Here is a 25,044-nt window from a genome sequence, read left to right on the forward strand (position 1 = left end):
GAGTGCCACACGTCTTTTTATTTTAATTTAAGTAACATAGTACGACCTATACATTAATCTTATATTAAAACATTTATAGATTTTAAATCAAACACATCACACAAAAACACTTAAACTATTTGTCTTTAATTGATTTCCAAACATACTTCATCAGAAAGCTGGTAAACAAATAAAATATCTCAAAACATGTGAGGAGCGACGCACCGAAGCTCAGCGAAAAAATGCCGCCATAAGTCGCTGTAAAAGGAAAGCTCATATTACAAAACAAATAATATGTTTGAATGGATGGCTGGAGGTTAAAGCTTGTTTGTCTGTATATTCTTTATATAGAAAAATATTTTATGAAAGGAAAATATGTTGTTTTTATACTAGATCGCTCGCTGCTAAGTTTGTAAATATTACAAGTATTTTAGTTGTAGGTGGTTGGACTTTTATTTAAAACGTAAGAAGAAGAGTAAGAATGATTAAAAATGTGTGATTTTATAAGATACCAAATCTTAATTAAATAGCAATTTCATTTATTTTCAAACTCTATTTTGTATAAAGTATTACGAGACAAATATGTTTAAGTCACTCCTCCAGAATGTAAATATTTTATATAGATTATGTTGACGGAAATCAAAACCTTTCTTTTCAAGACAAACAAAACATCTATTATACTAAGGATTGTAAGTATATTTTTACATTACAACGCATCACGTAATCCATATATCAACTGTGACTTGGCACACCCAGCTATTCACTTGTTTTTTGTTAAAATAAAAGAGGAACTGCCGAAATTCCCAGTTATTATGTAGGTAACATTCTGTCAACCCATGTCCTACTAATCCTAATAATATTATAAACGTGAAAGTTTGAGAGGATGGATGGAGGTTTATTACTCTTTAACTTGTTATAATGTATATTTTCGACAACAATATTGCTTCTAAATTTGGTGTTTGATGAACGAGTTTCATGAAATGAATATTAACAAAGAGGAAAAAGTATAAGGTAAAGTAAAACAACAACAGGATAAAGCGATGAGTGAAAAAAATAATTTTCCTATGTTAAAAAATATATTTTTTCAATGTCCAATTTATTACAAAGCCCTAACATTCAGGCCAAGTGCTTACACGAGGCAGCGCTGCATCAACTTAAAGAATTTAATAAATTCGTAAGGCGACTACACAAAAAAACGGAGCTCGTAGGTGTCTGTTTGAATTCATTTCACAAATAAGTCACATGTACTTTACGCTTTGGAGCCAATAAAGAGATTTAGACGTGAATATAATATTACAATTGGATTTTCACAAGGAAGTTACATCCTCAGAAAATATCATTATAAAGGTTGGTAATTGGGTAAAATTGTATTTATTATATTTTTATAAGCATTGTTTTTAAGTGGATAAAAAATGGGATACGAACCCGGGGTTCCTTAAAAAAATCAATCAATGTTTAAAAGATTGATAAACCCCGATGGTCTGAAACAACAGACAATGTCAAACTTATACTGCACTTTTCAAAGTAAATGCAATTTATTTCAGTTTTAAAGTTTTTCCTGGTTATTCTTTTTATTACAAGTAACGCAGAACTTTTTAAAACGATATTTTTAAAGTAATAAACTAATTTTATTTTCATAAAAAAGTAGAGATGAATATAGATACGTCAAAACATTTTGGTCTAAGATCCGAATATAGGTCGTTATATAGGTCGACCTGCACCGGCGTGATAATAGAATGAGACCAATTTTATAATAAATGTAGTCTATTAAAAAATCTATTAAAGATGGGTTGACTGAAAAAATCTTGGACAGGATATTTTTAGTTAATTATTAAAAAAATCTTTTTATTTTTTTAATTATGCAGTGTTGAGACAATAAACAATTTTGTTATAAAACAGCGCTCATGCTGATATTTTTTTTTCTATCTTCCCATCAAGTGAAAGTAACTGGTACGGACATGCCTGTTTATACCTGCCAACCTAGCAGCTTGTCCAGGTAAATATTAGAAAACCCTATGACTGCACATTCTGTAGGTTTCATACTTCAAGTCTATTATAATTTTTTTATTATCTTGATAAGTAGGTACTGCAATTAATTAAAAAAATATTTTTAAAAAAATGAATTAAAATGTCCTGTCCAGGATTTTTTCAGTCAACCCATCTTTAATAGACTACATCCATACTAATATTACAAATGTGAAAGTAACTCTGTCTGTCTGTCTGCTACTCAATCACGCCTAAACTACTGAACCAATTTGCATGAAATTTGGTATGGAGATATTTTGATACCCGAGAAAGGACATAGGCTACCTTTTATTGCGAAATATGTACCACGGGCGAAGCCGGGGCGGACCACTAGTTTATTATAAAATTGGTCTCATTCTATTATCACGCCGGTGCAGGTCGACCTATATTCAATTCTAACAAATACCCGCGGCCCCATCATTAAAGCGGCTCGACGGAACACAGTGGGGTTTTAGTCGGTAAGAATCCGACATAACCCACGGCTCCTTCCCCGGGGGCCGTGGGTATCTTTGGAAGATTTCCCCACTATAAAAAAAAAAAAAAAAAAAAAGGTCGACCTATATTCGGATTTTAGACCATTTTGAATTATGGAGTAAATCGTATTAATATCGAGAAATGCAATTATAGTGAAATAAGTTGTTTTCTTAACAATTAGCAATAACATTGGTTCTAATTTAATTAATTTAGTAGTAACTCAGAAGGCGAGTAATTCAGAATTGGCTATCAGAATAACGTATAAGTTTCTAGTAATTTCACACGTACCTCGCAATTGTATCATGATACATTATTCAATTACGTCGAGAATGTTCCATTGAACGACTATTGGAACACTTCTACACACAATCTAAATTCAAGTACATACAAAATATTATTAAGCAATCTGAAATTTTGAATAGGGGCAGTATAGCTTTGTAATGTAAGCAACATCGTTTGAATTTTGTGTGAAAGATTGTATATTAAGTAATACATTTTTTAATTATAGAATAAATATTGAATAATTATTAGCTTACAACCAGAAGACGGATACAGAATACTTTTTAACCCTATTACATTGAAAAAAAATATGAACATGAGTGGAACCGCTAGATTTTAATAAAAATTTCAATGAAATCTTGCTAGTACATCTTGAAACGCAATAACACAGTCGAAGAGAGCCATTACAGGACTGCCAAGAAACATTAAACAAAGCTGAAAGTACTTCAGTCAACAATAAACGAACCGTAAGCTGTTAAGGCGTGTTTATAATAGTGTTAGAAGCTATTAATTCTCATAATAAGATAATGTTGATAATGTACCGGGAACGTTCAATTATTGAGATTCGGGTGAGGTTAAAGGGCGGGTTAAGTAAAGAATAATTAATAAGATTTTGTACTGGCGTAAAATAAACATTTGAACAAGGAAATAGCTTGCAAAAACCCGTCAAGGAGTTGAAATGAACTTCATAAAATATTTTGAAGTTTTCCTTGTTAATATACATAAATGTTTACAAGAAATTGTATCAACTAGTAAATCAGTAAATAAGTCAGTTTCTTCGAAATATAAAAAAAAAATCCAAAACTGAGTTCGTAGATTTAATTTCAAAATAAGGCTAAAGTATATTTAAAAGAATCAGAATATTATGTACGTAACTTTATGGCGAGAATAAATGGATTAAAATCTTCTTTAAGATACAATATTTTATTTAAAAATAACCTTATATAACCTCGCAGTACGCCTACATACTAATTAACATTAAATATGTTTAGCTTGAAATTAACTGTATTTCGAGAGTATTAAAGTATATTATAACTCAGAGGAGTGGTATCCAATTACCGATATAAATGCGCAGGTAATTAATGTGCCTGTCTTTATATTCTGATACCTGAAGGTTTTATATACTTTTGAAGGTTTTATATATGTACGAACATATACTTACGTTCTATATACATGGAATGGTAAAAAAATTTAGTATTGTGTCTTGTTTTGTTTTTTTTTTTGCGGTTTTTAGCGTAGATGCATATTGCACTGTTTCACGAATTGACTTTCAATTCATAAGATTCCGTGCCAGATGAAGAAATTTTTATTACTCAAACTTATTCCTCATGCGCTCTCGAGTTGTTCTTGTAAAAAAAATAAACTAAGAAGAGGGAGAAAGTTGTACTTATTTTTTTTAACTGTAAGACAAAATCTTTTTCAGCCTGCTTGTATTATTGTTGTTGAATAAATCGTGCTTTTAATCAGTTTAAACGGCTTTCCTTTCATATCTTATTTCAACTCACCGATAAAATAACTAAGGTCCATGAGAAGCATCTGTTTGTAGCAGTTACACGTTGACTTGTCGAAGTACACTTGTAGAGTTGTTATTTCACTCAAGTTGTGATCTTTACTGTAATAATAAAATATATAGGAATAAAATACAATTCTATCGATTAAATGTAAATTGTATATAATATATTATACTAGCTGTACTCCGCGGTTTTACCCGCAGTGCTCCTCTCCTGTTATTCTTAGCGAGATGATACCTATAGCCTTCCTCGATAAATGGGCTATCTAACACCGAAAGCATTTTTCAAATCGGACAACAACCAAAATCTTTAGCTTTATAATATTGATATGGAATAAAGATTAAGTATGTCACAAAGATAATGTAAGCACACTTTCTTAAAGTGTTCGAAACGACTTAATTAATAAATCGCATTTAAAATCAGTTATACGTTTCAATGGAATCTTTTGTTTCTATAATATTATCTATATTAATTAAATAATGCAACGTCTGATGACATAGTTAAACAAAACCGAGTCAAGTTTGATGACTTCGTAAAGTCAAAGTTCGTGGAAGATGTATAGAGTTTGCTTCAGAATAAGTTAGGATCCAAAACAATTCTACCAAAGTTTTAATTATAAGTAGTTGCGGCAATATATTATAAATTTCGTTTGTAGTGAAAATTAGTTGAACATAAAGTTCTATTATAATTTAGAAGCATCTTGAGATAGCATGTGTGTTTTGTTCAATAGTTTACCCGTAAGATTTACATTCACCTCAATATAATAAATAATTTTCATAGTTAAGAGACTGTTTATGCTAAATTAACCTGCTTAATAAATAGGTAAATGAATGAATATCGGTTTTTTGATTGATTCTTTTTTGTTTGTTACAAAATCTATTTGTTCACAATATATAATCACAAAAATGATTAGACAAACTAAATTACTACTTAAATAAGTGAAGTCCTTAACCTAATATAAAGGTAAAACAAAATCATATAAGATACTACATAAGCCTAACAAATTCCTTTGCAAATTGGTGATAAAGAATTTCAATGACTACAACTCGGAAACAAAAGCAATCTGCGTTTAATCAACAACATCTCTTCAAACAAATATTTATTACAACTCGCTGCAAACTACTTCTAAAGGTTTAAAAATAGCCATTTTCATTGTCATGTCTCTTTCAAGATTGATGTGTTTGCATTCTTCTGAGATAATACTAACAATGATGTCATAGTGACTCGAAGGACCTAAATAGATGAGACAACCATTTAAAATATAATGTATTATGGCATAAATGATTAAGTTTGAATTGAAATTGAAATACAGAGTGGAAAATAGTAAGTTTTTTATGCTATCATAATGTAAATGGGAACAATACAGCAATACATATTTTTTGCGATATGTAAAAATCACAACTTAAACCAGTTACAGAGAAGTTGAAGTAGATTCCTAAAACACTCTTGCGGTTAGTATTGCACGCCTCATAAGCGAAGCGTTGAGGTGGGTACTACTGTCACTTCGCGCAAAACATCTGATTTTTCAAACTTAAAATGTCTTTATGTATCATACATTGCACTTGTAAGATAATACATACACACACATATTAAGAAAAAACACTATTTTTAACGTTCATGATATTTTTGATGTCATTTTTGTTATTTAAACTAGTTAAAAAACAGTTTAAAAAAGTTCTGTCTTGGACGTCCGTGTGTCTGTATGTGCGGATCCTTTTTCTTGTTAACACGATAGCGACCGAAATACTTTACTAATCGAGTCTTTTTTTTTCTCTTACGCTTGAGTATGCTCAGGAATAGAACCCTTTCATTTTTCAGGGTCTGATTCGATGTGGTTTAATTGTTATTAAATAAACAAAAATAATAATTTATAAATATTTATTAAAAAAAAATTATGAGGCGTGCACTTTTGGATTTTCCAAATTATTTGGTAAGTACGGTGAAATACACGTTACATACTCTAGGTTTCTCAAAATTCATGTATGCAGAGCTTAGGAAAGTAATACATTTCACAGTAAGTACTAATATAGGCTATTAAATAAATGGAGTTGAATTAGGGTCAGCGCTTGAACGTGATAGCCTTTCCGGGCCTAAAGCATGGCTACGGAACCCAGATAACTCTGATTATAAACGATAAGGTTAAACAAATGGGCTTACGTGTTTGCGTCCTAATTTACATTCCTACAGACGTAAAAGAGTTTTATTTGCGACATTTTATGAATTTAAACTTCTCTATTTTATGTACAAAAGGCTACGATGAGAAAATTATGCCATTTTGTTGTGTTTGGGCAATTTTTCTCGTTGATTAGCATTCCGGATTGGAGGCGGATTTAAATAATTGACTCTTCATAAACAATTGTAAAAATTTACATGAAAAACAAAAGCTTTTGGAATTAAAATTTTTCATAATTAAATCAGCAGATAACAGGCACGTGGTAAATACCCATATCATAAGTAATTTGTACTTTGGCATTAAATTAATTAATTTTACATATAACTCGTTAAATTAACAAACAATACTAGGAACGGACCACGCAGCCGCGGCACGTGGAAATACTTGATTTAAAATATTTTCTAATCATTTTACGAAGAGATTATTTCATTCATTTATTGTATTCAATATTCAATTCTATTTTTAGTATCGTTTAAATTTTATTAACATAAAGTGTTACATTTAAAATTATCGATGAAAAAACAGCGATTACGTTATCTATTTTCTATTTCGGGGAGTTAAGCCTAGCTTAGCTTAGTGCTAAAATAGCTTTTCAGAAATGCGGGAGCGGTTAGTCTTAAATTATACTTTGTTGTGTTTATTATTATTTTTCACGCTGAGGCCAAGCTTGCAAACCATTCAACTACAAACTCGTTAGTTTGTTCGATAAATAACATGGAAATAGAACTATTAAAACTACATGCAACACGTACATTTTCAATAAAACTCACATAATATCGTAAGGATAGAAGTCAGGCACCAGTGGCATGACATCGCTGGTGATAGCGTACCGCTTGTCGCGGCACTCCATGTAGCAGACTTGAGTACAGTCGTCGAGTACCATGCCTCTTGCTGTAAGAGATTTAATAGGCATAAGTTGTAGTATTTGCTTTTGAAATAGTCAAGAGTGTATAGTTTTATTTGGAGTGTTAAATAAAGAGGAATATTTCACTATAGTGGTAGATGAAGTTTGTTAAATGCTTTATGTTTATGGAATCCAACTAAGATTTAGCGCCACTTTATGACATCCTAGTTGTTAATTATTCAAATTTTGATTATTCGTTAATCTAAACTAGGCAATAATGTTTTTATATAAATTGTATGATGATTTGATGTAAGAGTCAGGCAAAATAAAATAAACGGTTATAAATGGTTGGTTTATATGTATTATAAAAAATATATACAAGCGTGTTGCATTATCTTTTAAATGTTACAAGAAGAGAACTCATTGTGTAATAAAAAAAATATGTTTAATAAAGTTCATAATAGTCCTTTGAACATAAATTTGCTTTATCTAACGGAGCGTTATACTCGTTTTCTGTGAAAGATCTAGTGTTATTGGAAATTCCTGTAAATAGGTCGAGTCCTGTTGGAAAGAAATATGAAGAAAGTACTGTTCTTGTTGTCCATATAGACATACATAAAGATTTGTATTATACTTGCAAACAAGTATATTGCGTTATTCGTGCTTTGAAAATGTTAATAGTTTAGGTGAATTTTTCTTCAGAAAACAGATATTTAAAAAAAATTATAAAGTACGTACGTAGTTAATAATAAATTAGATTTAAGTTCATTGCAAAGGTTTTAGTTTAACTATTTATCTGCCCGTATTTACAATAAACATTTTATCTGTACGAGCGTGATGCGAAATAGTTTCTATTATTACAATAGCTTCAGGTACAGGTAAATGATTATGATTATGTTTTTCTTTCGATTATGTTTAATTGTACAAGTGTTATTAATGTGAATGTTGTGTACACCTATAATTGATAAATACATAAGATACAATTAATTAGATAATGTCATCCTATATATATAATGTAATGTGTATTAATTGTTGTGTGTTCCATAAATAAATAAATAAATAAAACATTTTCTATTCAGTGCTTTCAATCAACCAATCTGTTGTATATTTAAAATAATGTAGCTATTGTTATTGTATACTTGTACTTAAATCCAAATATAAATACTTTGGGTTCATTTTAAAGAAATAAGTTTCTTATACTGTTTCTTTTTTCTATATCAATATTTATAGGTACCGAATACTTTTAATTTTTACTTCACTACTTAGATTTTTTTTAATAAATTAAATTATTGACTATTCAGTCTAATTGGATGCTAGAAATGCTTTCAAAGATATTTCCAAGTGTAAGTTATACCTAGTAATGCAACATCAGTAACGATGTTAATTAAAGAAAAAGGTATATAAAATGAAATACAGCGTTACTAAGATTTTCTATCTACAGTAATATTTTTAGTTTATATTATTTAAATATAAAATAAATTAAAACTTCTCGCGTATCAAAGCTTGTCGTTTTCAGACTATTAAAAAGATTTAAAGGTAAAAATAAGTGCATTGACCTGACATCAAACACACCCTTGTAGACTATGTTTGTACCTTTTTAAGAAATTATTATCAAAGAGACTTTAAAAACCCATCAAGGAGAAAATATGTTTGATATCAATATTATAAGAAATACATGCAAATAAACGGACGTATTTATTTGCATTATTAAAGCCACTCACAGATTTTTATTTTAGAACAAATAAATTTTTTTACGAAAGCGGATTGTTCTCAACAGGTAGATATTATATAAAAATTTAAAACCAATAATAGATTTATCAATAAAATATAAGCTGATTGAAGTTGAGAATCCAGTTTATATTTTCATGTTAGCTAAGTAAAAAGTCGGCTATTTATAAGTAAAAAAAAGACGTGTGTCACTCGAGGACTGCCGCGGTAAAGCTATTGCATAGTAGGTATGCCTTCAAGCCACACCTCCGTGCCCGTCGGAGTGGGGAGCGTGAGGTTTTTTCGTTATTTCTCGATTCGGTCCCCGCGCTAATTAAGGACCGCGATAGAAGCTATGCAATAGCTTAATAATATAATTCTAGATTTAGCACGCATTCCTAAAGTACTTTTAAGTGTTAAAAAGATTTAATATTATGTTTAATTTCAGCTCCTTACATTTCTTGTGACAAAATTGGATGCGAGAATTACCTCTAAATTTGTTCAAGCATTCCAGATCTTTAAATTCGCAGATGCGAGTTTCTCGTTCTGAAATAAATATTTCATATTAAATGAATACGACATTAAATTATTCACGGAATAACATTAATTTTAATGGGATGAAATTTGTTTTAGATAACTCCATTGAAGGTTTGTTTATTTTTTACTAGATTTCCGCCCGCGGCTTCGCCCGCGTTTGCAAAGGAAAACCCGCATAGTTCCCGTTCCCGTGGGATTTCCGGGATAAAAACTACTAAACGGGATAAAACTATCCTTTGTGTTAATCCAAGTTACCCTCTATATGTGTGCTAAATTTTATTGTAATCGGTTCAGTAGTTTTTACGTGAAAGAGTAACAAACATCCATACATCCATACATCCTTACAAACTTTCGCCTTTATAATATATATATTAGATATTAGATAAATCATTATCTACTGCGTATATTCTTGTCATAAAAAATATTTTAGTTGTTTATAAGTTTAAATGAATAATTCAATCTGGTTGAAATTGAGTAAAGAAATAGACTATTATTTGCTATAGTTAAAAATAATGAATAGGCTTCTTTATTATTGCAACGACAAAATATTATTGTAACTGCGTAGTGTGTACAACTATTACTAAGAATTACAACTCCATGTTATTTCGTAATTTCTTATGAAACCATATTGGCAATAAAATGTGTTAACAGCTATTAATTCTTGCGGCTCTTTTGTGAAACCTTTTCGGATTGTGGCAAATCATTTCTTACTTTGTATTTTCACGATTCAAAAGCTTCGAAAAGAAGTCTAGTCAATTTATATCAGATGTTAGAGTTCTTCATGTTCATGCCCTTAATATTATAATAAATCAGAGTTTTTTAAAATAAGATACATTTAATTTCTTCAAAAGCTAGTGGTAGTAAGTAGTTTATTGTCAATAGCGTGCTTATGCTAGGCTGTAAGCTTTCTGCACCACATACTTTCTTTTTAAACTTGGCACAGGTGCAAATGAGACCGAATTATAGATGTAATAGCTGTATAGTTTGCCCTGACTTTGCTTGTATCGCATCCTTCATTTAAGGTCCTTAATTGTTTATATACAAGTACGTACAAAATACTTCGATAGATATTCTAGTGTAAAACCAAACACAATAAAAGAAAAGACAAGTAATTACAAAAATATTCATAAGAGGCTCTCATATAAAATAATTTTGCGCAATTGTGAAAGAACTGAATACTTGTTTTCCAAAAAAGCGTTAGGGGAGAGCGGGGATGAAAGTCACATTTTTATCTTTTTTTATGTAACTTCCAAAATACGTTGTTTAGGAATGATATTTGTATACCAAAAGATAGTGTAATTATTCTGTTACAAAATAAATAAACGTATTTTTGTGTAATATTATCAGTTGTAGAAATATTTTGTATTTTCACTCTAAAGAAAAATGTGACTTATAACCCCGGGTCAGGCATGGTTGTCACAATGCCTAGGGTAGGTAGTCACGTACTAAATAACAAGCAATTTATAAATAGAAAGTCACACTTTGGTCTTATAATTTTACGGAATAATTTTTAATTAAGAACTCTTAACCAAATGAAACCGTGTCTACGGTCTTTATTTCAGTCTGAATATTAATCAATCACAATTTTAGCAAACAATAATAATCGTGAGTCAATATAGAGTCATCAAGGACAGATGGACTTCCAGCAGGTTTGTTAGGGTGATTTTCCGGTGTTGATTGAAAATTTACGGCTAAAACAAACAACCTCAAAACGCAATTAAAGTCATCTCGCATACAGGGGGCTGGTTGATAGGTGACAACCAGCCCCCGAAAATTTGTGACAACGAGCCCCATAACACGTTTCATGAAAATAAAATTGAAAATAAATTCCGATCAATGAATATCTAAAAAACTATACTACGATATTATAAAACACATTTCATCATCATCAAATGAACTGAAAGATTATTACTGTAAAACAAGAACGTATAATTACGAGGTTCGACACAGCAGCACAAAAATTTACTTTTGCTGTGCGAAAACAATAAACACGTGTGAGGCCCTCACGGCAGATCGGAGCGGTCTGACGCGAAGTTGGGACAGCGTTTTCACTGTATCGCTCTTGCCACGCTGTTCAACAGACTTATTCGATAGTTCAGTTTTGTGTTAAGACCGCTGTGACAAACAACCCGTGAGACAACCAAACCCGGTCTCCCCTACTCGTAAATGATTAGAAACTTATAAATAAACGGTTTCTATATTTACTACCTACTATCTACTCTAAATTTATATGATTGGAATACCAACGACTAGCAAAACTGTTAACAAAATAAATAATTTATTCAGCTCTATCATTAGATAAATTAAAATTATTCGTATTTTTTTTTCTTTAAATAAAACATCTCGTTAGTATATCTAACGGACACTCGTAGGTATTTTATAAGTCTTTGTCTCGTGGAACTTGTTAAAATTCTGTGCGAGTATTGTTCCATTAAGTATTCAACTATAAAGTTTCGATTTAAATTGCCAAAGACTAGAAAAAGTTAACTGAATAAAAGAACCTCTACATTGTAAATAGTCGTACTCCTATACAAAGATTCAACTAACCTTTAGGATACTTATACGGTATACAACCACAATTAGTAAGAAACATTTTCATCCTGCACTCGGTAATACAAGTCTCAGTAGAATATCTGTCAGTATGTTCCAGCAGACCCTCGTCATGGAAGATGCAGCCGCGCTTCTCGACGTCAATGCGTCGGATTTCGTCGTCGCTTTGGAAGATCATTGGTTGGACTTTAATGTCGAGTGATACGCCGGTACCGACGTATTTGTATAGCACTGTCACTTCTGGGTAGTCGTTCGGGTCGCATACTAGGATCTGTCGATAATATTGTTAAAAAGGTGGTAACGTATGCCTAAAACTTATTAGTGAAAAATACAGAATGTTTAATTATTATGGTAGAGATTATTACCCTCGTTTTATATTTTAAATTTTCATTTGATGACAAAGAATTTGGAAAGATCAACCCTTTTTTAGACTAGAGTGGATAATTTTTGAAACAAAAAAAAATCGCAGTCGGATGAAACCCATTAGAAAAGGAGGGGAATATGATAAAAATGTAAGGAAAAATAAATTACGGTCAATCCGAGTTCGGGAAGCGGGAGGGGGGAGCTTTTAAGAGAAAAAAATGGTTTCTCTTGATTTCCGACAAAACTACAAGTCCTATAGAAAAAAGTTCAATGGCAAAGTTGTAGGTAATTAAAAGTTCTACAACTTTTGTATTCACAATTTTTTCACATAACCTAAAAATTTAGGTGAAAAATTCAAAAAGCCAAGTTTTTGGTCTTTTATTTCTATCTACTTCAAAATTTATTTTTTTTCTACGAAATTTGGTGGAAACTTAATTTATTATCTCCCAAATACACTGTAATTTATTTGATTGAAAATATTTATTTTTTCGCCTTATTTTGAATTAATACCAAAAAAACAACCTAATTTTCAATCGAAAAGTCACCCGTCAAAATATCAGCTTTTTTCAAAAACTTGGGGTGCCTTTTATTCATTGAAATCTCTACTTTCGTATGGTGTAAAAAAAAATAAACACCACCATAGTAAATGTTCTCAGGAAATGCATACAAACAGTCTGAAAATTAGCTTTTACTAAATCAGGCACACTTCTCGAACTACCTGAAATGTTTTTATCGACATCATTTTGCTTTTGAATATGCTGTAAAATATTAAACTTAAAACAGATAATTATTTTTCTTTTGAAATATTACCGAAAAGCCGATACAAGAGAAGATATAGAGTTCAAGAAGTGTGCCTGATTTAGTAAAAGCTCATTATCACACTGTTTGTATGCATTTCCTGAGAACATTTACTATGGTGGTGTTTATTTTTTTTACACCATATGAAAGTAGAGATTTCAATGAATAAAAGTCACCCCAAGTTTTTGAAAAAAGCTGATATTTTGACGGGTGACTTTTCGATTGAAAATTAGGTTGTTTTTTTGGTATTAATTCAAAATAAGGCGAAAAAATAAATATTTTCAATCAAATAAATTACAGTGTATTTGGGACATAATAAAGTAAGTTTCCACCAAATTTCGTATAAAAAAAAAAAAATTTTGAAGTAGATAGAAATAAAAGACCAAAAACTTGGTTTTTTGAATTTTTCACCTAAATTTTTAGGTTATGTGAAAAAATTGTGAACACAAAAGTTGTAGAACTTTTAATTACCTACAACTTTGCCATTGAACTTTTTTCTATAGGACTTGTAGTTTTGTCGGAAATCGAGAGAAACCATTTTTTTCTCTTTAAAGCTCCCCCCTCCCGCTTCCCGAACTCGGATTGACCGTAATTTATTTTTCCTTACATTTTTATCATATTCCCCTCCTTTTCTAAGGGGTTTCATCCGACTGCGATTTTTTTTATCTTTTCATTATTTTCAAAGGCTTCTACCCCAGTCTATTTAATGTTTCTTAATATTTAATTACAAGTTAATTTTATGTCTTAATACGAACAAACTTCAATCTTTATTATAGCAAAGCAATGGAAAAACAGACAATATGCCGAATTAACTAAATTCTGAATTCTTGAAATTAAACTAGTTCAAGAGAAAGTTCTTTGTCTTGCACAAGTAGTCCATTGAATGAGTCCCTCCAAGGGGGGTCTAGAGTGCGTGAGTTAGTAACGTAAGATGTTTCTTCGGAAACATGTCAAGAGTCCCTAGGTAATAAACATACTAAAACCCCGGGACACTAGGAGGAGCCCCGGAGTGGGGGGAGGGGGGAAATGGGTCCATTTTTTCATTTTTCGCTTAAATCTCAAAAACGGTACATGTTAGAGAAAAACTTTCAAGAAAAAGTTGAAAGGCCATAAAATTATCTACAAGTTGTACCTAAATCATTTTTTCCTATATCCTACCGTTTCTGAGTTATACGCAGTAAAAAATGATTTTGGCTCAAACAATTTCCCCATACTACACATCAATCGATCAAAAAATATTTATTTCTTCCAAAAAACTCAAATGTGCAACTTGTGACCGGTATTGATAGATTGCTCATATTTAGATCTATAATTGGTAAAATAAACACATTCCTCCATGGAAGCCTTTAGGAGGAATCGATTGTCAAAATGTTATACAATTAGGGCAGTTTGAGTTACTGAAACTTGATCTTTTTATTTTTTTCTTCCAAAAAACTCAAAAGTGCAACTTGTGACCGGTACAGATTGATTGCTCATAATTAGGTCTATCATTGATAAAAATACTAGATTCCACCACGGAGGCGTTTACGGGGAATTGAATTTTATTAGGGTAGTTACGATACTTGAACTTTTTATTTTTTTTCTTTCAAAAAACTCAAAAGTGCAACTTGTGACCGGTACCGATAGATTGCTCATAATTAGGTCTATCATTGATAAAAAAAAACAGATTCCACCATGGAGGCGTTTAGGAGGTATTGAATTTTATTAGGGTAGTTACGATACTTGAACTTTTTAACTAACTGTCCTAATAAAATTCAATTCCCCGTAAACGCCTCCATGGTGGAATCTGGTATTTTTATTAATGATAGACCTAATAATGAGCAATGTATCGGTACCGGTCACAAGTTGCACTTTTGAGTTTTTTGGAAGAAAAAAAATAAAAAGTTCAAGTATCATAACTACCCTAATAAAATTCAATACCCCGTAAACGCCTCCGTGGTGGAATCTAGTATTTTTATCAATGATAGACCTAATTATGAGCAATTTATCTGTACCGGTCACAAGTTGCACTTTTGAGTTTTTTGGAAGAAAAAAAATAAAAAGTTCAAGTTCAGTAACTCAAACTACCCTAATATAATATTTTACAATCGATTCCTCCTAAAGGCTTCCATGGAGCAATGTGTTTATTTTACCAATTATAGACCTAATTAAGAGCAATCTATCAGTACTGGTCACAAGTTGCACTTTTGAGTTTTTTGGAAGAAAAAAATAAAAAGATCAAGTTCAGTAACTCAAACTACCCTAATATAATATTTTGACAATCGATTCCTCCTAAAGGCTTGCATGGATGAATGTGTTTATTTTATCAATTATAGGCCTAATTAAGAGCAATCTAATAGTACCGGTCACAAGTTGCACTTTTGAGTTTTTTGGAAGAAAAAAAATAAAAAGTTCAAGTATCGTAACTACCCCAATAAAATTCAATTACCCGTAAACGCCTCCGCGGTGGAATCTGGTATTTTTATCAATGATAGACCTAATTATGAGCAATCTATCTGTACCGGTCACAAGTTGCATTTTTGAGTTTTTTGGAGGAAAAAAATAAAAAGATCAAGTTCAGTAACTCAAACTGCCCTAATATAACATTTTGACAATCGATTCCTCCTAAAGGCTTCCATGGAGGAATGTGTTTATTTTACCAATTATAGACCTAAATATGAGCAATCTACCAGTACCGGTCACAAGTTGCACATTTGAGTTTTTTGGAAGAAATAAATATTTTTTGATCGATTGATGTGTAGTATGGGGAAATTGTTTGAGCCAAAATCATTTTTTACTGCGTATAACTCAGAAACGGTAGGATATAGGAAAAAAATGATTTAGGTACAACTTGTAGATAATTTTATGGCCTTTCAACTTTTTCTTGAAAGTTTTTCTCTAACATGTACCGTTTTTGAGATTTAAGCGAAAAATGAAAAAATGGACCCATTTCCCCCCTCCCCCCACTCCGGGGCTCCTCCTAGTGTCCCGGGGTTTTAGTATGTTTATTACCTAGGGACTCTTGACATGTTTCCGAAGAAACATCTTACGTTACTAACTCACGCACTCTAGAACTTTTTATTCAATGGACTAAAGTTAAATATTCAGTTCAAAATATAATGTTCTGTTCAACTGTTAAGTTTCGATTTTGAAATCTATTGGTTATTCTTATTAGTTGATGGAATGGAAATATAAATTTATCAACCTTTCTTTACAGATATTGTATGTATCAGAGCATTGGTGTAAATTTTATATAATGTTTATGAAACTATGTAAAAATGCATTTTTTGCTTACATTGAAGATGTATAGCAATTCTCAGGTATTAAAATGTAAAGACAGTTTAATTAAAAGTTATAATTTTTAAAGGAATATTACCTTTGCTCCATAAAATGGTACTAATGACCAGTTTCCATAGTCATTGGGCTCTACATTCAGCACCACACCGAGACCTGAACCTCTGAAATGGTATAATATCTTATATATAAAATTCTCGTGTCACAATGTTAGTCTGCATACTCCTCATTCCTGCAATATTCTCATGAAATTTTCTGTGCATATCGGGTAAGTCTGAGAATCGGCCAACATCTATTTTTCATATGTACCACGGGCGAAGCCGGGGCGGACCGCTAGTATTACAATAAAATAATTATAATGTATTTCTAAAAGTATAAAATTTTTAAAACTTAAACATGTCTATAAGCATAAAATATCATTAGGTATGAAACTAAAAACAGTGTTTCAATTAACATAAAGAATATCTAATTTAAGTTATTTAGTTAATACTTGACATTTTGTACCTCCCCGACTCTGAAGTGACAATGATGTTGCTGCTCTGCTCATTCTCCGATTCATCATCATACCTCTCAATGTCATCATCATCATCTGCAGCACTTAAATTGAATTTATTATATTAATTTGGTAGTTTACTGAATAAATTGTTATAACTGGATGGTAGGTAACACAATATAGGATTATATTGTCTTTGGTAATTCATACCATTTGTAACATAATATTATATTCTATTGTTTCAATTATATTATTAAGAATTAATAATAAATAAAACATTGAAAATTATTAATATTTTTAAAACGTCAGATAGGAATTTACGAACACGTTATCACTTTTCAAACGGAATTTACGAGGGTTTGATAAAAGAGAATTTTAAACACGCTGTGAAAGTATTTCTACGACAAAACATTATATGTACGGCCAATTTATTTATATCAAAATAAATATTTTCTTTGTAGTACAATAAAGGCGGCAGGTGGAACCTTGTGACCTTGGGTCGGTCCGTCGATTTAAGTAAGTAATTCTTAATAAACAAAAACACCTGAAGTACACTAGATTATTTTTATGTAAAAATTTATGGAATACCATGACCAACTAGATTACTGCAAACTAGTTTTAAACGTTTAACATTTTTATATTTATTGGAAGTATTCAGTTTTCACAGAGACCTTCAGCTCTTATTGCTGCAAGTATTTAATTTAAGCATTATATCTAAACTTCCTTTCTATTTTTATTTCTAGGATCATTATCAATTCCTCTTGTCTATTTAAAACTACACTATAAAAACTTACTCGACGGTGTCATCGTTCAAAGCTGCATAGTTGAAAGCACAGCAATGTCCCTCGTAAGTTTTGATCAGTCTGAACAGCTCGCTGCAATCCTTAGCCTTTCTGTTGAAGGAACAGTGTAGGAGCAAATCTTCACACGTTTGATGTACCTGTTTATTATTAGGAATTAGGAGAATTAGGAGACTTCTGCAGTTAAATAATCATTCTAAACATACCTTATTATTTCATACTAATCATAATATTATTATAATATGGGTTTCTTTTCATTTGATAGCTTAAGAAAACGACAATTTTAATAACGTTTGTACTATGTTGATTGATAGTTAGTGTTTATAAATAAAAATTAAGTCCGCAGTTCATTTTGCAATGAGTTCTCTCAACTGTAATAATATTAGCTGTCTCTATAAGTTAGCAAGCATTCAAACTAATATTTATTAAGTTCATTATCGCTTTGTCTTTATTTGCACTTTCTAGATTAGAGCTTCTTCAAACAAACTAATTTAATTGACATTAAATTTATTTTGTTTGATCATTTTAGAAAATTGATTTCTGCGACTTGTTTTTTTTTTATTTGTTTGAGTTGTTTTTGGTTTTAAAAGTTTGTTGACAATATAAAATGTACTTTAAACAAATAATATCTTAATTGAAAGTATCTGTATAAATATTAACTGTAACATTTATTTATTCAATTAGACTTCTTCTAGAAGCACTTTTATACATCTCGGTTTAGTCGTTATGGTAACTCGTCAAAACATTTTTATAACTTTTAAATTGGTTTGAATGATATTTGTTATATTTTCCCATTATAAATACCGAAATTTCTGGAAAATTCTAGACATTTATATTAGCTTTAAACATATCTATCTAAAACGAAAATAAGTCCCACCACGTTTTTTGGAATTTCGACTACTCATGTGTATACGAGTGTATTACGCTTGTTTAAAATTAGTCATTCAATAATTGAAAATTTTAATAATTATTAAATTCAATTCAGAAAAGTTGTCGAAGCAAAAAATAAATAAAACGAACGTATTTGCCGTCGTCCACAAATATAGGATATCTGACTTTACATAAATTTGGTTCAACTCAAATAATTGTTTTATCGTTTCCAGTTTATGTTTATTAATATTGATTTAGGAGATGGAATATTGTGTATTGTATTTGCGATTCTGAGCAATCTAATAAAATTTCCTTCAATATCCGCCCCGGCTTCACCCAGGAAAAGAATAGCCTACGTCAGTACTGCATCTTGTATTCACAACTTTCCGTCAGTAGATTTTGTTCAATTTTACCACTACATTATAACTATAATGGCGGCTAATCTAAATATAATATTTTTTTAAGATATTACCTCTTCCATAATGCTCTCCACAGTAAAGTAATGTCGCTTTAAAATAGCCAATTCTTTGGAGAAATCCCTTTGGTTATCTCGTAGTTTTCGATATTCTTTGAGATCTGGTAGATTTTGTAAAAAAAGTTCCACCTGTGATTGCGTAACGTTGTTTGACTTTCTGGAAATTTCCATAACATATTTACAAAAGTTATTTATTCGTAAAAACTGATAATTTATAATTTATAAGTAATAAAAATTGCTTTTTGTAATCCTAGTGATTTATATTGCTATAATTTTTATAATTTAAAAAGTTCACGTATTCAGTTTTATCTAAGCAAAATAATGTTATTCGAAGTAAGTAAAAATTTGCATAAGTTTGTTTCATTACGGGAAAATTGTTTATTTGTTAAAGCGGTTTTTCTATGTAAACATTTACCACAAGCTAGGAATTTGAAATTAAAATGTACCGAAATTACCCCTTTAATATACATTTTATGTATCATTTACTTAACATAAACAGAAACACGTTTATTCTGAGTTCATTCCTTTTGCGTTTGTTACAATAGCAAAGACTAATAAAACATGTATTTTACTGCAATTTAGAATTTTGAAAGAATATGAAATTCGACCACGAGACTGGATAAGCTTCGTCTTTGTGAATCTTTAGAATTCACTTACGAATCCATCTCAATGATCAAATTTATGTTACTCTATCCATTTAAGTGTCTAAAAGGACACTCCGCTGATGTAATATCTTCTGACTGTACACAATTTTGTGGGGAAACGTCACTTTAATACGATACTTTAACTTTTTAGAATTTAGTACACACTTCAAACAAATTGCAAGTGACCTACTTGCAACAGTACCAGTAAATTCCAAAAATCATTGAATAAATATTTAAGTCACAGCAACTCTACTTCTTTTAATATACGATAGAAATAACTACATCGCAATTTAAAACAAAACGTATAAATATAGATAGAGACACATAGAAATCTATGTAGCTACAAGTCCATTGAACTCTATCTATTTGCACTCTATCAACAAAAGACAATTTACAAGGGTCACAATTATCGAAATTTTGTCTTCTAATTTTAACGGCTTTCATCTTTTACCGTTCCGTTGCAGATTGTACGAGGAAAATTTATATTTTATATGAAAACAACGACACAATATGTTTCATAGAACGTGAAATACTTTTAAATAAAACAGGCGAAAACGACTGCAATGTAGTTTTCCTCTCTTATATGAAATAAATACGATGAACAATGAATCTCATGACTTTTAAAACAAAATACAGAGACTGCTGGGAATCGGAATTTAAAAATTTCAGAAAGAACAACAATAGGAAGTAAAATCAATCTAAAATATATTAAAGATGGAATTTTAAATTGAATTTGTAAAATAAACAGTGTAATAATAAACAAGACAAGGAAATTCGCGGTTTTTCTTTGAACACGCTACCTGCTAACAACAACCAATTTAACCTTGACTCGATACCCAATTTATATTTTTAATTATGCATAGATTATATAATGTTTGCAATATTATTGAGATGGACATTAACCTTTATACTATGTTCTTAAAAAAGTGAAAATAAGTATTCTTGATCGAAACATTAGAAAATACTATTTACATTTAGTCATATTTTAGTCAAACTAGTGTGTTTGAAACTATTTCTCTAATACTGAAAAATTAATATAAATAACATTAAATAAATACTTACAATATATCAGCAATCGTTTTGGATCGTTTGTTTGAAACCAAATTTACATTGCAAATGGTAACTGAAGGGAATGGCACTTGATTTATTTTGCAATTAGCGTTTATCTGTGAACAATTATATTAGTATTTTTCATTAATTTATTTGTTATTTATTGCCTACAATAACAAATTTAAATGAGTTATGTATACTGTAGTTTCAGAGGAATACAAACATTCAATTTCAATTATATTGTTTTCAAGTATAATGCTACGAGCTGCTACGAGTACATTATATTATATAAATAAATTCTTCTATAAAAATAATGTTTTGACATCTGTTATATGCAGTATCGGATTATTTCCAGTCTTGAACACATCAGGCTAGTTTCAAGCCACTGAGCAATGTCCTCAATATGAAATTTAACAAATCCTCTCAATATATATATTTTGAAATTTATATGAAAAGTTGAAGTTGTTTAGTAGTAGAAATGGTCTTTCATATATTTTAATAAAACAACTTACTCTCTTCAGCCGAAATAAACTAATATCTCTAATAATTCAATTCGGAATAATATAAATCTTTGTACAAAGACAAAATATAAATAAAATTGTTAACAAATTATTTATTCTACGCTCAAGCGTAACGTTAGCGTTAACTCAAGTTAATAATTCTATTTGAAAGAATGAATATGAATAGTTTCTTATACGGTCTGTAAGTCGAATATTTTAATTGTAATAGGTACTCACCCTAGTTACGATGTGATCGTTATTATATTTGTTTTTAATAATAATCAGGTAAGCGACAGTTATTAAAATATTGGCTAACATTAAAATATACCATATGTTGCGATTTCTTTGTTTTTTGAGATTGCTAGCACCATGAATAGTTGTTATATTGTTGTGTAGCTCTATCGTGTTTTTGTTTGATTTATTTTTACTTTCCATTTCACAAATTGAATCTTTTTATCCACTAGATATTTTAGCTAAGTTCCTTTGTATATTCAATATGAAAAATAACTGTATCTATAAAAGTTGAATAGAATATATTTAGAATAACCATCTAATGTTGAATCATGGCTTTTAAAAGAATCTTTGTGAAATTCGAGACTGAGTTAACAGTGGGAATTATTGATGAAAAAAAAAAAAACTTTTAAAGAAACCTCGGGAGAGGTTTTATGGATTTTATGAAGCGGAAAGCGGTAAATGTATATCGTAGTATATTGAGCATGAATATCCGATATTGGCTCGTATAGATAGATAATACATCATTTTGACTTTCACTATAGTTTAAGAAATGATTTCTTCATCGTAGGATTTACATAATAAGAGTATGTTTTAAATTTTCATGAAAATAAGGTAAGTATGTTAAAAATGTCACCAACACAAATGGTAGCAAACATATTCTGAAAAGAAACTTTAAATATTGTCAAATTACTGTGATTAAAAAAAAACAGCCCTCATAACCTTATTTTTGAAAGTAAAATTTACTCCCGTCTAAGACGGGTAAAAATTTTGATCCTACATCTTTCTTATTTACTAATATTATAAATACGAAAGTTTGTGAGGATGTGTGTGTGTTTGTTACTCTTTCACGCAAATAATACTGAACCGATTACAATGAAATTTAGCACACATATAGAGGGTAACTTGGATTAGGCGAGTTTCCACGGGAACGGGAACTATGCGAGTTTTTCTTTGAAAACGCGGGCGAAGCCGCGGGCGGAAATCTAGTTTAGGTCATAAATCAGTACTAAAACAGTTTCAGTGCTCACTCAAGCCAATTTAGATTTACGTAATTTATTATATAATATATAATTTTTCTTGAAAAGCCATCCAATGTAAAATAATTTAAATTAATATTTAAGGATTTGGGCGTTCATTTTCCGCTTTGCTTGTTTATGTAACCGCCTTTCAGTGAAAATGTAATTTTAATGTTAAAACTTTTTTCAATTTCAGTTGACGAAAGTTAGTGGCAATATTCATTAATTTTTCATTAAGGTTGGGTTCTAATGAATTTAATGGCTTTAATGTATTTAAAAAATAAATGAAAAGGAGCTTGATATTATAATACTAGCTTAGCTAGCTTAGCGTTTGACTTTGCCTTATGCTGAAACTCCTGTCTTGATTTTCAAAGCGATGGTGTCGAATAGTTGAATGGAAAACAATGTAAACCAAGAACACTTTTAATTGTTTTGGATATGCAATCCTAAATAAAACTAAGAATTATTGTGTTTAATTAAAGCAATATTAATAACATTACGATATTATGTCCCGCAAATATAGACAAAGTGAACGTGCAATACGCTCACAATCTCATATCACGTATAATGTGGTGAACATTTATGTAATGGAGCGAGAGATATTCCAAATGAAATGGCATAATAAAACATACAAAATCCCATGAGCCAAAGGTGTATTACGATACAATCTTTTTAAAGGCTTGTACCAAAAAAATTAAACGAATTTTCACAAATAACCTCTCCAAAATACTGATACTATTAAGCGCGTCACACACGGTGAAGATACTATAATATTTTATCTTAAGATACTGTAATATTTTCTATTACAGTATCTTAAGGTATCCGGTATCAGCGTTCTGACCATCATTTTTCTTTTTGTCATTGCGTACTAAGACCCCTGTAGAACCGCCATCCTGTTACAAATGACCCGAAATTTTGTGTCAGTGTTTCGGGTATCAGCGTTCTGACCATCATTTTTCTTTTTGTCATTGCGTACTAAGACCCCTGTAGAACCGCCATCCTGTTACAAATGACCCGAAATTTTGTGTCAGTGTTTCGGGTCATTTGTAACAGGATGGCGGTTCTACAGGGGTCTTAGTACGCAACGACAAAGAGAAAAATGATGGTCAGAACGCTGATACCGGATACCTTAAGATACTGTAATAGAAAATATTACAGTATCTTAAGATAAAATATTATAGTATCTTCACCGTGTGTGACGCGCTTTACGGTTAAAGTATCTAATTAATGTTTTGCAATGTTGAAAAATATGCTAATAGCCCGTCCAGAATATTCCCAAAGTTTGTTCAACAAAGCGATTTTGCTGAAAGAGTCGTAAAGTAATAATTTATGAGAGGGTTCGCGAATTAACTACACTGGGATGTAATTACATATTTAACGGGCAAAATGTATTTCGTAACTCATTTATGGAGGGAAAAAGAGAGGACCTGTGTATTTAATATCAAGAATTTTTTAATGGAACGATAAGTAATTTATATAAGTTACAGGCTATTACGTGCTATTTCGTTCGTGTTCTGAAGATCATAAATAACAGCTGTTAATAAAAATAATGTTTAACGTTAAAAAAAGAACCGTACACATCAAATACATACAAAGTCTATATTATTATCTATAAAGTCACTTGCTGTTTTTTGTTTGTAATTTACGTGAAGGGACGACACTCCTTGATACGATCGAATTTGTTGATTATTTCACCTTTTATCAATAACTACATACAATAAAAATAATATTGTACGTACTAAAATTAATAGTAAAAACAAAGAAGCTAGTGAACTTTCTTTTATTAATTATAATTAACAGCAGCGACAACAATAAGTGTCATTAAATATAAATTAACTTAAGTTTATAAAACTATATTTCTTTTAATTATACTTCAGACTTGATGTAGAAATGTTTCCAAGTGTTAAATTCAATAGATAGGTACTTAAGTGCATGAAAATTATACCTCGTTGAGATTCGGTTTATATTCATTAACATTAACAACAACAGAATTTATAATAATTAAATCGGGTACGTTACGCTCCGATAATGTTTATAAATATTATTTAGAAATGATCTCTACAATATTTGTTTATTTTACATCAGCATTTACATAAAATGTATTAAATATTTTAATTTAATTTTTAGGTCGTGTATAATTTCGCAATTTACCTAATCTATTACTGTCTTTGTGTAAACTTTTATGAAAATTGCAAAAAAAGGCAATTTTTATCGTTATTTTTTGTTTCCGTGTATCAGTATCTACTATACTATTATAGTAGGTAATTGAAGGAAAATGAAGCAAGCAATGAAGAATCTGATTTATAAAATCGTGATAGAGAAATTTGTACAATTTAGCCAGCATTGTACTCTCCACGGTTTTTACTATTTCTCCATACGAGGGAATAGATTTTCGTATTTTATATGGACTCTAGTTATAATAGGCAGCGTGGTTTTATGTGGTTTTCTG

The 25,044-nt window shown here is 30.4% G+C and overlaps 1 protein-coding gene across 1 annotated transcript; it reads right to left on the reverse strand.

Annotated features, from left to right (window-relative positions):
• Positions 1 to 105: 105 nt before the first annotated feature.
• Positions 106 to 17,872, reverse strand: LOC149484320 (pickpocket protein 11-like). The gene is made up of 8 exons (XM_089700470.1): positions 17,801 to 17,872; positions 17,009 to 17,110; positions 16,596 to 16,675; positions 12,077 to 12,350; positions 9,482 to 9,538; positions 7,212 to 7,332; positions 4,263 to 4,369; positions 106 to 237 (listed from the first exon to the last, which is right to left on the reverse strand). Exons 1-8 carry the CDS (start codon positions 17,811 to 17,813, stop codon positions 116 to 118), a joined length of 876 nt encoding a protein of 291 aa, XP_089556596.1. The 5' UTR covers positions 17,814 to 17,872; the 3' UTR covers positions 106 to 115.
• Positions 17,873 to 25,044: the final 7,172 nt, after the last annotated feature.

Source organism: Colias philodice, chromosome 11 (genome assembly GCF_061535455.1).
Source record: "Colias philodice isolate Cphi_HAF_F1 chromosome 11, ilColPhil1 Martin Lab GWU primary, whole genome shotgun sequence".
Lineage (NCBI taxonomy): Eukaryota > Metazoa > Arthropoda > Insecta > Lepidoptera > Pieridae > Colias > Colias philodice.

What these genes read in the sequence shown, in the direction of transcription:
- LOC149484320 (XM_089700470.1), bottom strand. An exon ending in ATGCTTGAACAAATTTAGAG is followed by an intron (nt 7,333 to 9,481) that starts GTAATTCTCGCA and finishes AATCTCTTACAG; the next exon opens with CAAGAGGCATGGTACTCGAC. An exon ending in TTCTATCCTTACGATATTAT is followed by an intron (nt 4,370 to 7,211) that starts GTGAGTTTTATT and finishes TTATTATTACAG; the next exon opens with TAAAGATCACAACTTGAGTG.